Raw genomic sequence first — 15,196 nt, forward strand, 5'->3', positions numbered from 1 at the left:
TATTAGATACTATATCTCTAGCCCAGTAGACTCCCTGGTACATGATAGCTATTCAACAGGTTCCTATTTTTTCAACCACTGAATGAGAAGATGAGGAGATCTTCTAACAGTGATCCCAAATACTCAGGAGTTTTCGTGACTCTACACACTGAATGAAAGGCTGGAATTATATCCCTACCCAATACTGGGAGGCTGATGAAGAGAATACTGACCACTGATGGGAAAATGTTGCCATTTGAGCTTGCTAGAAAAACATAAGGACTTAGAATTAGAGAATCATTAGTAGAGGAACAAACACAAATTTAAATGTTTAAAATATAAGATCTGTAAATTAAGGGAATAATAATATGACCATTTAGCCTAAGAAGATGCTTGAGGGGATGGCTTAATAAATCTGCAAGCCTACCAATGATTTTTTCCAAGAGGGTTGACTTGATATTTTCTACCTCCAATGAGAATAGACTAAAGAAGAGCAGATTTTTGTTGCAACTTGATTGATTTATATGATCTACCCAGAATAATTTCATGACAATGAACTTTGTTGCCTATTGAAACTTATACCCAAAGGATAGATGGGTAGGTGGATGGATGAGTGGACAGATAGAACAATAGATGGATAGAGGGCAAGTGAATAAATAGATGCATGGTCATTATTATTACTATAAATTTTGCAAACAGGATCAACCCACATGCATCCCAGAGACCTTTAAGGCCTCTCAAAAGAACTCAGAGCTAAATTCTGTATTTAGTTTCCTTTTAGATCTTTATTTTGTGTATGTTTATCTGAAAGCTGATTTTTTTAAAAAATATAACTCCATGTCTATATATTTTTAACTTTAACTATTTCTATTTCATTTTAGAAAAAGATTTCATGGATTCTTACTAAATGAAGTTGGCTAATAGCCTGTGGTGTGTTGGGTCAGCAGTGCCGAACAAATCTCCTTTCTTCTGTCCACTTCTCTAGTTCCATGTAGTCCATTAGAATTAAACCAAAACAATTCTATATAGGACATGTCCCAGCTTTTTTGTTTAATTCATCTTTGAAGAATTTAACTGACAGCACTAAAGGGTACACATAGTGACAATTTAGAGATTTTACCAATGGACTTGCTCCTTTCTCTCTGGATAATACATAAAAAGGCAAGGGCATGTGAAAAGTACTTGTGTTATAATCCCGTTTGCTTTCTTTTAGATTTATTTTCTTGTTGAAATTGAATGTTTTGAAAATGAGATTTGGTGAGTTAAGATTCAATTGAATATTTCTGTTTATGTCTGGAAACCAGAGTCCATCTGAGCAGGACCATTAGCTTTGTTTCTGTCTACATGTCACTGTCAGGCTGAGGAGGCTCTGGAGATGGAAGGAGAGAAGAGAATCAATCAATGTGGGAAGAGAAATGACAGAGACAGAAAGAATAAGAGAGAAACCACTTTACATAGCAATGTCCTCATGGATCAGATCAAATTAATTTCACTAGTGTTTGAAGTGTTCTCCAAGTAAGGTGATGTGTCTTCCCATCAGAGTGGGACCTGGAAGCTCCAAATTCTATATACCACTAACCTAAGTAGAAGTAATATTGGTTTACTTTCAGATCATGCTGGAAAAACCAGCTTATTAAAATTTGTAATAAACTTGTACATCTTCTCCTGTTCCAGAAGATAGTTGTATTACTTACTGAGTCTTTTAATCCCCACTTACCTTTTAGAATAGAAGTTAGTAAATTACATTTATCGAGACCAAGTTTGGTTTTGTTATTGCTATAGCTGTAACCAATAAAGCTTGGGATTTTGAAAATGTGATTATTTTTTAATTTTGATGTTGTATTTCTAAAGGAATAAAGCTATAGAGATGCTATCAGTGCTGAAACCAGGCATTTAGTTACTCTTACGCAATTAGTTAAAATAGTTGATTTCTAGTTGCTTTATAAATCAAACCTGCAAGAAAGCAAAAGAAATTGGTATAAAGTGATGTGTAATATATTCTAGGTATTATTTAGGTGTGGTTTAACGTTTCAAAACCTTTCATGATACATAACTGAGAAAACTGAGATTTTGAGAGGTTAAGTAACTTGCCCCAGGAGGTGGTGAAGATGAGATTTGAACCTGTCCCAGAATCATCTTCTTTAATATTTTCTTCCATGTCACTAGAGGCTAAATATTTTTTTAAAGTCACTACTATTTTTAGGCCTTAAAGGTCATAATTGCCTTCTAACCATCTCCATTTTAGTGCACTAACATGAACTTCTATGTATCAAATGTTGAACTTCTAATGTAATGCATTACTAAGATGCACATTTCTACCAATAGGCTTAGCTCAGAATGTTGGAGTACTATCTTGTAAAGAGGCCTTGTTCTTGCTAAGTACAATGATCCCCGAGATTTCCTGAGTCACATAAAAGTGAAGTAAAGTATTCAGACCAAGGAGCACACACCCACCAATTTTAAACAATTATGGTTAGAATTGCAAATATGTAGAGAAACCAACAAACATTTGTTGAGTGACTACCCTGTTCAGCTAGACACTGAACTCAACTTTTCATATTTCCTGGGACTCACCTTTATTAAGCACCTTCCATATCTTAGGCAGTAATCTGGGCACTGGAAATCATAAATACCATTTAAAAATCATGGGAGGGACTGGCCTCCATCTTAACTGGTCTTACCTCTTTCTGTAAAATAAAGAATCTGAGTTGGATTACCATACCTATATTTAAAACTTAGAAGAAGAGCTGATATGCAAAGCATCATAATCTTTCCTGACAGAAATGCATTGAACATCATAATGAATGGATATTGTCAGTCTAGAACTGCTATCATTATGCGCATTATGCCCAGCACAATTAAATTAGCCTGTTTTTTATTACTGAGGCCAAATGTTTGGCTTGGGTTCTTGCAGAAAATAAGTAATTCTATTACATGTGATTCACCTTTGAGTAACCCTCCAAACTGATGAAGACTCAAATTAAAAATTTATATTTATTACAGAAATCATGTTTTTAGCAAATATTTATTGGGTTTCCTTATGTTTGCTGAGCAGCATAAAATGATTTAAATATGCAAAATTCAGTCTTTGTTTTGAAGAAACGTGCAGCCCAATTTTCCTAAAAATTTTTTCTTTTTTAAAAATATATTTTTATTGATTTCAGAGAGGAAGGAAGAGGGAGAGAGAGAGAGAAACATTAATGATGAGAGAGAATCATTGATCGGCTGTCTCTTGCACACCTTCCACTGGGGATCAAGCCCACAACCAGGGCATGCACCCTGACTGGGAATGGAACTGTGACCTGCTGGTTCATGGGTGGACACTCAACCACTGAGCCACAATGGCTGAGCTAAAAATAGCCTTTTCAATTAAAAAAAAAATCAAGGTTTGTTATTGTTGTTTTGCATGTATGTTTGTTGGTTGCTTTCTAACAAGAGGGCAAATGAACTGTGATGACTAACAAAAAGATATTTCAAAGACATGAAGGGCATGGATTCTGGAGTTAGGCAGAGGGACTTTGAAATGTGGCTTGCCAGTTACTTCCTGTGTGACCGGGCACCACTTCCTGTGTGACCGGGCCCTCATGCCCCATGGTAGGTATATAATCAATACAATAATAGTTCCCACCTTATAAGATTGTGCAGGGCTAAGATAAGGAAGTTCCTGAGATACTTTCTAAAACATTGTAAGTAGTACTTAACAAATTGACATCTATTTGTTTTTATTTATAGTATGTGTTTTGGGCTAAATTGAGCTTTTCAATGTGCCATTGTGCACATTCTTCACCTAAAAATATGGTGGGGTCATAGCTCATCCCTCTCCCTGGGTCCCTGGCCTAGTGTTTGGGCATTCAGGTAGGTCCATCCTGTGCAGTTGGGGTCCTTTTCCTTCTTTAATAATCCTGTATACACACTGAATATAAAAAAACTGAACATCAATGGAATGTAGATTGCAAACATCAGGAAAAGTCATTCATTTTTGTTTTAATTATTATACAAACTTTGCATGGCTTTTTAAAAATGTGTTAAATAAACACTAATGGTGTGCCCACTGTGTACCAGGCATTGCCCTGGGGGACTATGAGAACCCTCATGAACACCTGTAAGAAGTAGCTGAACTTGCCTCCAAATCTTGCTCTTATCACTTGTTTGTTTAGTGACCTTGGAAGAGGAACTTAATCACTTTGAGTCTGTTTCTTAATCCACAAAATAGGGGGTTCGTAATACCTTCCATGCTTGTTGAAAGAGTTAGTGTGTGTAAAACGCTTAGCATAGGGCCTGGCACATATAAGGTATTCAGTGAACAAGCACTGACTTCTTACTCTTAGTAATTACAGAGAGAGAAACTGAGGCTGTTCCTCCAAACCTCATACCCTGTGAGAACATAAATTTTATATAGAAAGTAATACAGTACCTCTTGGATTCTCTATACATTGTGCTGCAAATGACAACCAGCAAAAGGACAAATTGGGACTTGATCCCAGATCTTTAGATTACAAAGAAGGCCTGGATTCTGCTCCCTTCCAGGTGTGTCATCTGATTTTATTTCTTCTTTTTCTTCCCCAATCCCTTCCATCTTTTCCTCCTAAACTATTCTGTTTCTCTCTCCCCCCCGCCCTCTCTCTCTCTCTCTCTCTCTGTCTCTCTGTATGTGTGTTTGTGGTAAAATACAGATAACATAAAATTTCCCATTTTGGCATTTTAATTTGTGCAATTCAGTGGTATTTAGTCTATTCTCAATGTTGTGCAACCATCACCACAATCTCATTCTGGAACTTTGTATCATTCCCTGGGTCCCCTCCATCTGCCCCTGGCAACCTCTAATCTGCTTTCTGTATTAATGAAACATCCCACTTTGGATATTTTATGTAAATAAAATCATACTACATGTGACTTTTTTATATCTCGCTTTTTTCACTTAGCATAATGTGTGCAAGGTTCATTCATGTCATCACATGTATCAATTCTTCATTGCTTTTTTATGACTGAATGGTATTCCATGGTATGGGTATTGAACATTTGTTTATTCACCCATCAGTTGCCAGAGAACAATTTTCTTTCGAGGGGAATTATATTTAGAAAATAATTTTAAACTAAATTATTGGGCATACCTTCATAGATTTGATTATATGTATAGTAAATGGAGCCTTGAGGCATTTGAAGAAATCTAATGTTGATTTATAAAAGCCTGACTATGAGAAAAAGTACTGCATATTCAGAAACTCATGAGATAGTACTGGGCCTCACCTACAGATTCACAATTCATCTACATACAGACGGCAAATGAAACCATGTGAGTGGATGGACTTGCCTCAGGGAGAGGGATCAGAGGAAGCTAGGACTAAGTCTGGAAGAACTTCAACATTTGGGGGAGCAGTGGTAGAAGAGGAGCCTTCAGTTTCCTCCCTGGAGATGATGATAATAAAATCTAATTAGTCAAACCGTTAGGGCCATCACTTGAGATGAAAACACCTATGTTTTTTCACAGGGTTTGTGAGAGAATTAAATAGGACAATATATGAAAAGCAACTGGTTCCTGGCCAATAGTCAGGACCTCAGTAATGGCAGCTAGCAGTGTTATAATAATGAAATTTCTTTGTAATGTGCATGTGTCGCATCTCTGTTGTCAGTTGCTACATTTGTTGCTTTATTTCATTATCTTATAATGTCATATCCAGGACTGCCTATTTTGAAATAAGCGTTCCTATCCTCTTAAAAATTAGTTTATTTTTTATTGTGTTGTTGTTGTTCCCAGACTAGACTAGCTTCTCCCATAATCCCAAAGGAAGCTAAAAGAATCTAAATTAGGTGGAGAGAAATCTAGAGGCCAGACTTCCTGTGTGGCTGATCTAAGAAGGCAGTTCTGGATGCACACTGGAAGATGCTCTCAGCTCCACAGCTTGGGAGAGACCCCTTCTAGTCCCCGATCATTAGAACAATAACATTTTTTTTCCTTTTAGAGCTCTCTGTTTTGATATTGGCAAGGGAAAAGTCACTTCATTTCTCAAAAACACTATTTTTCCCTCCCATTTTGGTAAAGAATAGTTGACCCAAAAAATTCATGTCCCAGCCCAGGAAAAGCTACACTGTAGAAAATTAATTTTAAATGTTCATGGACTTCTAGGGTCATCAATGAAGAATCATTAGACGAAGTGTTTTGTTAAGCTTATCAGATTATCATATGCTAGTGGCCCGATGCACGAAATTTGTGCAAGGGGCTTGTCCCTCTCAGCCCCGGCTACCTTGGGCCTCGCAGCTGCCCCTGCTGCTGCCTCGGCCTTTGCAGCCCCGACTTCGTCCAGAAGGTCGTCCAGAAGGATGTCCAGAAGGACATCTGGAAGGTCGTTCAGCTGTCCAGTCTAATTAGCACACTTGTTATCCTTGTAAGGTCTTTGACCATCATTTTTTCAAAGTATTTCTTTGAAATTTTAAAATAAACTCTAAAAAAACATACCCACACCTCTCCATTCACTTCTTTTTATTGTTTACACTATTGCAGCTGTCTCTATCCCCTCCCCCCCAAGCCCCTAGCCTTTGCCCATCTCCACCCAGCCTTTGCCCATCCCCCTTCCCTCTAGCCTACTAACTTTTAACACAGTTGGTGCAATTGTTTCTTCCTGAATCTCCTCAAAGAGCTGCTAAGATATGAATGACTTTTACATTTTATAACTTTGTTTGCTTAATGACGTTTACATTTTATAACTTTGTTCAGAGTTTTCTTCATACTTTCCTAAACTTCCTAAATCTTTTCCACTTTTTAAGGGGGGAAAAGTTTTTAATGATATTTCAAAATTTTTTTTTAGTTTATCAGTTGGATTTGTTTTGATTTTATGGAATGTCACATCTTTAGTGCATTCCTATATACATTCCATGTATAGCTGTAGCCTACATATGGGAAACATGACTTTCAATGAAACTAAAGCTACGAATTTGCATAGCATTTTGTGAACATGTGCAAATTCTTTTATCGTTTGGTATTATTGGCTGATTTGTTATAGGCTTGAGAGATCAAAATCTAAAAGGAATGTAACTTGTATTCAACTCCACAATTAAAAATAATCCTGGGAATGGACTCTGTGTCTTCTGAATCCTGATCCAGTGTACTTTTCTCTGGAAAATGGACAACTCGTGACGTTCATAACCTAGTTCATATTGGCTATTGTCCAAATTGGTGGTCAAAAACAGGACAGTCTGTGGAAAACTACTAATGCCTGCTCTGTTACTAATTTAATACAAGAATTACTGGAATGTGCATGTATTTTCTGATCTATTTGGTAGGGCATGCTATTTCTTAATCATGTTGAAGTTGTAGAAAATAAAACATAATATAATAATAGCATTTGTTTTATGGTCCTATAAAAACCAGTAGTGATTGGTTTATATATATAAAATGAATATGTTCATTTTTAACCCAAAGCTAAATTAGAAGCATGAAGGAACCAATTAAGAGACTCAGAAGCCCAAGGAAAATTAAAGGAGGAAATGATGATTGTAACTGATATTTTGTCTCTGTAAGGAGGTAAGGCAGAGGTGAGAAGGAAGAAAGTTTTTAACAAAGTTAAAAATGAATGGAACCAAAGTGTTCTTAAATATGTAGGTGACTAGCTTTTTAAATGTCAATAACTTTGTTTTCCTAAAATTTCTCCTGTGAAGAGAAAGGAAGAATACGTTTATGTGGCACATATTTTTCAAAACAAACATTGACCTTTTAAAGGCCTAAATGTTTTACATGAAATGACTATGAAAATGCAAAATTATACTGAACAGATGCTCTTTGGAGATTAGACTTGAGTAGTACCCTAAAAGCCAAATAATGAGTGACTCAGATAATGTGAGAAATTTGGGCTGACTCACATGTTTTGGAAGAAGGTGTCATCAAATCACTGATTCTGTCAGGATTTTCCCTTTGTTCCACCTGGTAGTGCCAAACAAACTCTGAAGTCAGTGACTTTTCCACTCCAATTTGTCAAGAAGACTTTCCAAACCACCGGGAAAATACCTAAGGTTTTGAATATGTAGGCATTTAGCATGTTTGAACACAAGTCACACATGTAACTGTGGAACATATAGGAAATGTGAATCTCAAGCAAAGCCTTGACAGGGTAAGATGGAGACACGAAGACTGGGCTTTGTCCAGGATGGCAGAAAGGAGTCTCCTTATCTCTACCCTACCTGCATGATGCTTCCTGGGAGATATTTTAAGTCAACAAATATTTTCTGGTTCTTGCACTTGGTATAAGGGACATACAAATGTAGGGACCTTGGCCTTTGTCATAGAAAGACTGACATCTAGCAGGGAAACAGACACAGGAACTGTTAACTGAAACAGGTTGATATAAGAGCAACATTTGGGGGAAGCACAGGATAGTCAGTTTCTTATACCACCAGGACTGAGACATCCTTGCTGAGGAGGTGACATTTGGCTAGGATGTAAAGGATGAATTAACATTCTAAATATCAACAAAATAGGAAAGGCATTTTAACCAGAGGTAAGGACCACATAAGAAAAGAAACAGATACTGGACTACAGATGTTATGGTATATTCAAAGAATGGCTAACAATCCAGTCTAGCCACAGAATTGAAGAAATAGAAAAAGGTGAGATGGGAATATGGGATACAAAGATGTATCAGGCCAGTGTAGCTCTCCTGGTATGTTTTTTTTTATATTCTGTGTCTTGGAATTATCCAAGTCTCAAGAATATGTCTAACCTGGAAATTGCTATTCTTCTAAATCTGTAACTTGGTTTCTTGGCAGGGCCAATTTGAGTATGAATAACAATAGTCTAAGAAAAGCTTGCAATACCATGCCCTGATCTCCTTTTCATTCTTTTACATTCTTATGTTTCTTATGGTACTAAGAACTTACAATGCTGAATCTTTGTGAGACATCTGTTGGAAAATATAATAGTGGTCCTGCTGGCATAGCTCAGTGGTTGAGCGTCGACCTATGAACCAGGAGGTCACAGTCCGATTCCCTGTCAGGGCACATGCCTGGATTGTGGGCTTGATCCCCAGTGTGCGGTGTGCAGGAGGCAGCCGATCAATGATTCTATCTCATCATTGATGTTTCTATCTCTCTCTCCCTCTCCCTCTCTAAAATCAATAAAAATATATTTAAAATATATATATATATAAAATAGTGAATTATATGCACATACACACTTATATATATACACCCAATTGATGAAACTTTCCCTGCTTTTTGAACATTCAAATTTAAGAGATATGTTGCAACTTTTAAAATATGTTTATATGAATGTTGCCAGGAACATTCAAATAAAAAAGATTGCTTTGACCCTTTGTTGTTTTCCCACAGGATTGAAAAAACGTACAAGAAAGGCCTTTGGAATACGGAAGAAAGAAAAGGACACTGATTCTACGTAAGTCCTTTAAAAGTTTGCCTCCTCAAAGAGATGCTGTTGTCATTGTCGCTTAGAGGACATAGAGTTTTCTTGGATATTGTGCACTATTCTGTTTCTGGTTAAATTGTAACAGTTAGGCATAAATGGTTCTTAGGTTTATGCTACAAAGATAAAGACTTTAGATCATGTGTTCCATTTTTCATCACATGTTATTATTTTACAACTTGATAACCACACTTCCCCGAAATCTGGGAGGCAGGAAGTGTTACCGTTACTTCTGTGGGGACTAAGAGTATTTATTACCACCTCTAGGTTTGCCCTGAGTGAAATGAAGAAGCAAAAACACCTGTTTAGGTAGATTAGGCCTAGCCAGAAACAGAAATTTTTTCCGATAACATTCCAAAGCTTTTACTTGATGCCAAGATTTTGTACAAGCAAAACTGTAAATCAACCAACAGAACTCACAGGGTAGGCTATTTGGCTGTAAATAAGAAGCCAGTGCCAGAAACAACCCTGTGGATACTTTAACATGTTTAAATGATCACACCCAAGATAATCAATTCCCCACAGATTCTAATAAACCCATCTTGAAAATGTCCAATGATGTAATAATTCTATTCCATTTATTTGACCATCTTAAATAGTCCTCCAGAGTATTTAGCTCAGACACAAAATCTCAGGTGTCTCTTAGAGCCAGGCAGATAACTTACGCATGGAAAGTAAGAAGGCCGGGAACTCAGGATTCCAGCCAAGACCAGTGTAAGGACTGCACCATTACTCCGCTGCAGCTGGTTGTGGCCATGTAAAACTGAAGACCTTGTGTGGTCCGCTTAAATCAGAATAATGAGCCCATTAAACCCATCATTTGGCTGGAATCCATGAAAGAAAGTTAGAAAATGTGAAAATCAATAGTTATTTGGGCACAGGTAAAAGTGGAGAAGGTTACATTTATTTATCACCTTTAGCTTTTCTTCCTTTATACTTTTATCGTGCATACATTTTATCACAGGCTGCTGAGCATTGCCTGTGTCCTTGTCCTCCAAGATTTCATAATTCACTAGAGGCCTGATGCATGAAAATTCGTGTAAGAGTAGGCCTTCCTTTCCCTGGCTGCTGGCACTGGCTTCCCTCCAGCACCTGGGTCCCGGGCTTCTCTCCTCCAGCCACTGGCAGGCACCTGGGACTTGGGCTGCTTCCCTTCAGCCCCAGCTTCATCTGGAAGGACGTCGGAATGACACCCGGAAGGATGTCCAGTCTGATTAGCATATTACCCTTTTATTATTATAGATGGGATAAAAAAATCTAGCACACAAACTGAAATAACTTTCACATAACAAAATGAAATAACATTTGAAATGACTAGTTTGGGACCTAGTACTTAGTAAAATGCTCAGTAAATGGCAGCAACATTACTCATTATTACTAGTACAAATTAATATGTGGTAAGTTCCTTATGAGCAAATAAAAATGGAATTCATGGGAATTTGAGGGTAGAAAAGCTCACATTTGGACAGATGATCACTGAAGCTTCAGGGAGGGAGGAACTTTGACCTTCAAGTTGAAGACAGGCATTTCATGCTAAAGGAACAGCAGCCGAAGCAGTGAGGTGGAAAAGTCAACTGGTATTCAGGACAAGACAAATAAGGCAGTTGGCCTACCTGTCAGCTACAGGTAAGAATGATCATTGGAGGCAAACCTGGAAAGGACATCAGAACCAGATAGCAAGTGCCAGGCTGTGGCGCCTGGGCTTCCTTCTGTAGGCAGTGGGCAACCTTGAAGCCTTGCAGGTTTTTAAGCCAGAGAGTATAAAGGATTAGGGGGAAATAAAAGCTATTTTTTAATATAGATAGCAAATACTAAGTCACCTGTTCTTACATTTTCTTAGTGCTTGTTCTTTTGGTAAATAATAATTTCATGGAAATTACCTTTATTCTAGTCTTGTTCTATATTAGGGGTAGGGAACCTTTTTCCTGCCAAGGGTCATTTGGATATGTATAACATCATTTGCTTAATATAATTCACTTAATATAAATTTATGTTGCTATGAAAAAAGCTCCCAGGTTTATTGAATTTTTAGTCCCACCTGCAGTTGCCTTGGCAGGGCCAGACTGAATGATTTTGTGGGCCTTACATGGCCCGAGCACCAGATATTCCTCACCCCTGTTCAAAATGATTGAATTAGGAATATTTTTTATTGATTAAGGTATTACATATGTATCCTTAACCCCCCCCCCCCCCAGCACATGCCCTCACCCCCTGGTGTCTGTGTCCATTGGTTATGCTTATATGCATGCATTCAAGTCCTTTGGTTGATCTCTCCCCAGGAATATTTTTTGAGGACTACATAATTACTCTTGTTTCTTAAGAAACTGCCCTTTTCTAAACAACCTCCAAAACATGATGGTTCTGTCACTGGAGCCTGCAGACCTGGGCTCTGCTTCCAGTGTTGCCAGCATTCCCACAGCTTCAGGAATATGCTTTTCCTTTCCTTGGCCTCAGTTTACTCTAGATGGAATCTAAGTTCCCAAAAGAGCCAGACACTGTACCAGTCAGCCTGTCAGCAACATCTCTTGTCACCTATAATGTGCCATGGGGCATCATTAGACACACACATCTCAGGAGAACATCATTAGCAGAAATCAAATCCGTTTTTCTTTGAAGACAGTGTCTGCAACTGACTGCACATAATCTCTGGTTTGTGAAGAAAATTAAAAAGGAAAAATTTCCCTCTAAAGGGAAAAGAGATCAAACAGCCTCCCGAGAGCAGGCAGAGCTAATTTGCATGTGACCAATGCTCTGCTCTTCATCACCATTTCTAAAGGTATGAAAGTAAGGAATTTTTCCTCAAGGCTTTGATAGGTGCCCAATATCTATCTGAGGTACTTTGATGAGACATGTGCCTGTAGAATCCCAAGCATGTCTCCTTAACTTATCACTGGAGCACCCCAAAATACTTATGTGATAGCAAATTAGCCATAAATTGGTCCCAGTAGCAGTGATGGTCAAAAGACCAACAGTTCAGTGTCAGCCTTTGCTCTTCATGAGCCCCTGTCTCTAATCAGGTCATACATCATTCTCACAAAAGGTTGGCCAAATGCTCTGGGAATTTGCTGTCCCTTCAGCTATAGGTAATGCTTATGTTAATCTGCCATCATTGAAACTTTGTTGATGCCAACTGTTTTCACGGCTGTTGCAGTTCCCTCAGGGTGTACCACCAGCCCCAACTTCAGCTGATTGAACCTCCTTAGTAATAGAGTGGGGTTAGGACCAGAGCTTCCTGATTTAATCATCATTACAGTGCCTGGTAGAGAGAGGAAAGGAAAGAGCCTGTGCTAAGTGGAGACCCTGTGCAGGGTCTATTGTATGCATTGATATCCCTTTTAATCCTCACAGTAATTCAGTAAGGTTAGAAGTCATATCTCAATTTTAGAGCTGAGAAATCAATGCCAAAAGGGATTAAGTTGCAGAAGGTTACCCAGAAAATAAGACTTGAAACTAGTATTGTGCAGAATCAAGCACGGGGGCTTTTATCACCCAGAAAAAAAATGAATAGATGGGCAAAATTATAATCAAGATCAGGGGTCCTCAAACTACAGCCCGTGGGCCACATGCGGCCCGCCGAGGACATTTATCCGGCCCGCCAGGTGTTTTTGCCGCCGCTGCCTGTCCTGCTTAGCAGCCGACTTAGCAGTGTGCATAGGAATTTGTTCATAGGTGTTTTTTTTTAAACTATAGTCCGGCCCTCCAACGGTCTGAGGGACAGTGAACTGACCCCCTGTTTAAAAAGTTTGAGGACCCCTGATCAAGATCAATAGAAGGATAACAGAAAAAAGGCAGTGGTAACTGGCACTTTTTAAACCAGAGGCAAAGGGTCCATGGTAGATGATTAGTTTTAAAATAGAAGTCAGTAAATATAATGGGTCTGCTATTAAATTTTTTTTTTAAAAATCACTTAAAAATAAATTATGAAATTTCATAAGAAGGGTTAGGAAGCAAATTGAGAACTTCAAGAGCCTGAGGCTGCTAATCTCTCTACTCCCCATCCGAGGTCATATTATATAGTAAGTGTATTCTAGGTGACACTTAATGAGTATTTACTATGTTCTGGGCACTATTTTGGGCTCTTCACTTCTATAAACTCATGGAATCCTCTAATTGTCCTGTAAGGCATATGTATATCTATTATCATGGCCATTTAGTAGATGAGGAAACTAAGACACAAAGGGATGAAGTGACTTGCCCAGGATTATGCAGGAAATACAGGTTGATTGAACCCAAACAGTCTGGCTCTAGAGCCAGTGCTCTTAACCACCATGCTTACTGTCACCACCCTAAGAAGCACCAGCCCCATTTCCATCACTGGATATGACCACAGGATCAGAAGAGGACACCAATGCTGCTATATACAATTACAATTTTGCTGATTAAAATTTCTGAAATGCCATCCCTATAGCTGCAATATGCAGATCATCAAGTGGCCTCTTGTAAGATGCTCTATAGAATGCTATTGTATCTGTACCAATCATGGGCAGCACTACAGCCAGACCTATCTCCAGAGATTGTTTTCTTTATATCTATCACTTCCTGCTCCAGAGACATCCCCACAAGGATCAGTGCCTGTGGATATAGCCTATGCAAAAGTTGATACAATCACCTCTTTCTCAATTCCTTTAGCAGAAGCTAAAATTCTAGTAAGAAATGCTCTTTTTTATTTTTATTTTTTGCAGTATATAGTTCTAAAAAGAAAAGCTGGTTTTGATGAGTGTGAGTTGGTAGTTTTTCTCTGTACTTTCTTGTGCACCTGAGCTGATTATGGCCATGATATCTCACTGGGTTTACTTGCCTGTCTCATTCTTTCTGTGATGAGCATGGCTTCATGTTTTTATCCCCAGATCCCAGCCTAGTGCCTGGTCGATTGTAAGCACTCACTATTTGTTCAATGAATTATAAGTTTAATGAGCTAAGACTCTTCCTGTCCTTCTAATTTAGAAGAAATTTCTTTAAACCAACTAATTCCCAAAGCCAGGGAATGTCCAAGGACCCTAAGATTTCTGTCAACTCCCATGGTCTTGCAAAATCAGCATCCTCTCTGCTTCTAGCCCCTATATCCACATAGGCACAGAACTGGTTATGGAAAACGATGAACCTCCATCAAGTGTTTTGCAATCCAAGTAAAAATATTCTGCTAACTTAGAAGGAGGTGTTGGTGGAGAAGGGGAGTCTCATCTTGGAGCTCAGGAGATGTCCCACTAACTCTTTGCATTTCTCTCTCTGCCCTGCCCTACAAAGCAATAATTTCATTACCTTGTCCCACCTCCTAAAGAACAGTTCTAACCACACCAAACTCCTCAAGATTTCACAGTCCATCTCAGGTTTTCTTCCAAATAATGCAGGTCCCCATCTAAGCATAATTCGGTGTTTTATAGGGTCACTTTTTTAAACTCCTTGCAGAGTGAATTAACAGAGGAAGAGATACAGTGACCACCCTCTTGCTTCTTCCTCTGGCTCCTCCAGTTCAGTTTTTCAAAATAACGATATGATTTTGCACAACCGTTTGCACTTCCTCTATTGCTACAAAGTCTAATGTCACTGCTGTGGACAGTCTTGTGTTCCTAGTGAAGAGACATTATGTAAGAGGAAAAAAATTATAGCCCACAGTTTTGAATACTTGCTGTGTATCAGGGACTGTTATAAATTCTTTGTATACATTATTTGATCTAAGCTGGCTTACAGAGGTTACAGAACTAACAAGTGGTGGAGTCTGGGCACTCAGAGTCATCCTATTCTACAGCCCTTACTCCTGAGCACTGTGGCACACACAGTGCCACCATGGTGACCTCCCCTGAGTCATCA

The 15,196-nt window shown here is 38.4% G+C and overlaps 1 protein-coding gene across 1 annotated transcript in view; it reads left to right on the forward strand.

The window, feature by feature from the left end:
- The window catches only part of SGIP1 (SH3GL interacting endocytic adaptor 1), a 211,065-nt gene that overhangs the window by 92,170 nt on the left and 103,699 nt on the right, over positions 1–15,196 (forward strand). Inside the window, exon 2 of the mRNA XM_054720911.1 lies at positions 9,298–9,361. Coding sequence (XP_054576886.1) covers positions 9,298–9,361 — 64 coding nt within the window. The remainder of the gene's footprint in view (positions 1–9,297; positions 9,362–15,196) is intronic.

This window comes from Eptesicus fuscus, chromosome 9 (genome assembly GCF_027574615.1).
Source record: "Eptesicus fuscus isolate TK198812 chromosome 9, DD_ASM_mEF_20220401, whole genome shotgun sequence".
In the NCBI taxonomy this organism is placed as follows: Eukaryota; Metazoa; Chordata; class Mammalia; order Chiroptera; family Vespertilionidae; genus Eptesicus; species Eptesicus fuscus.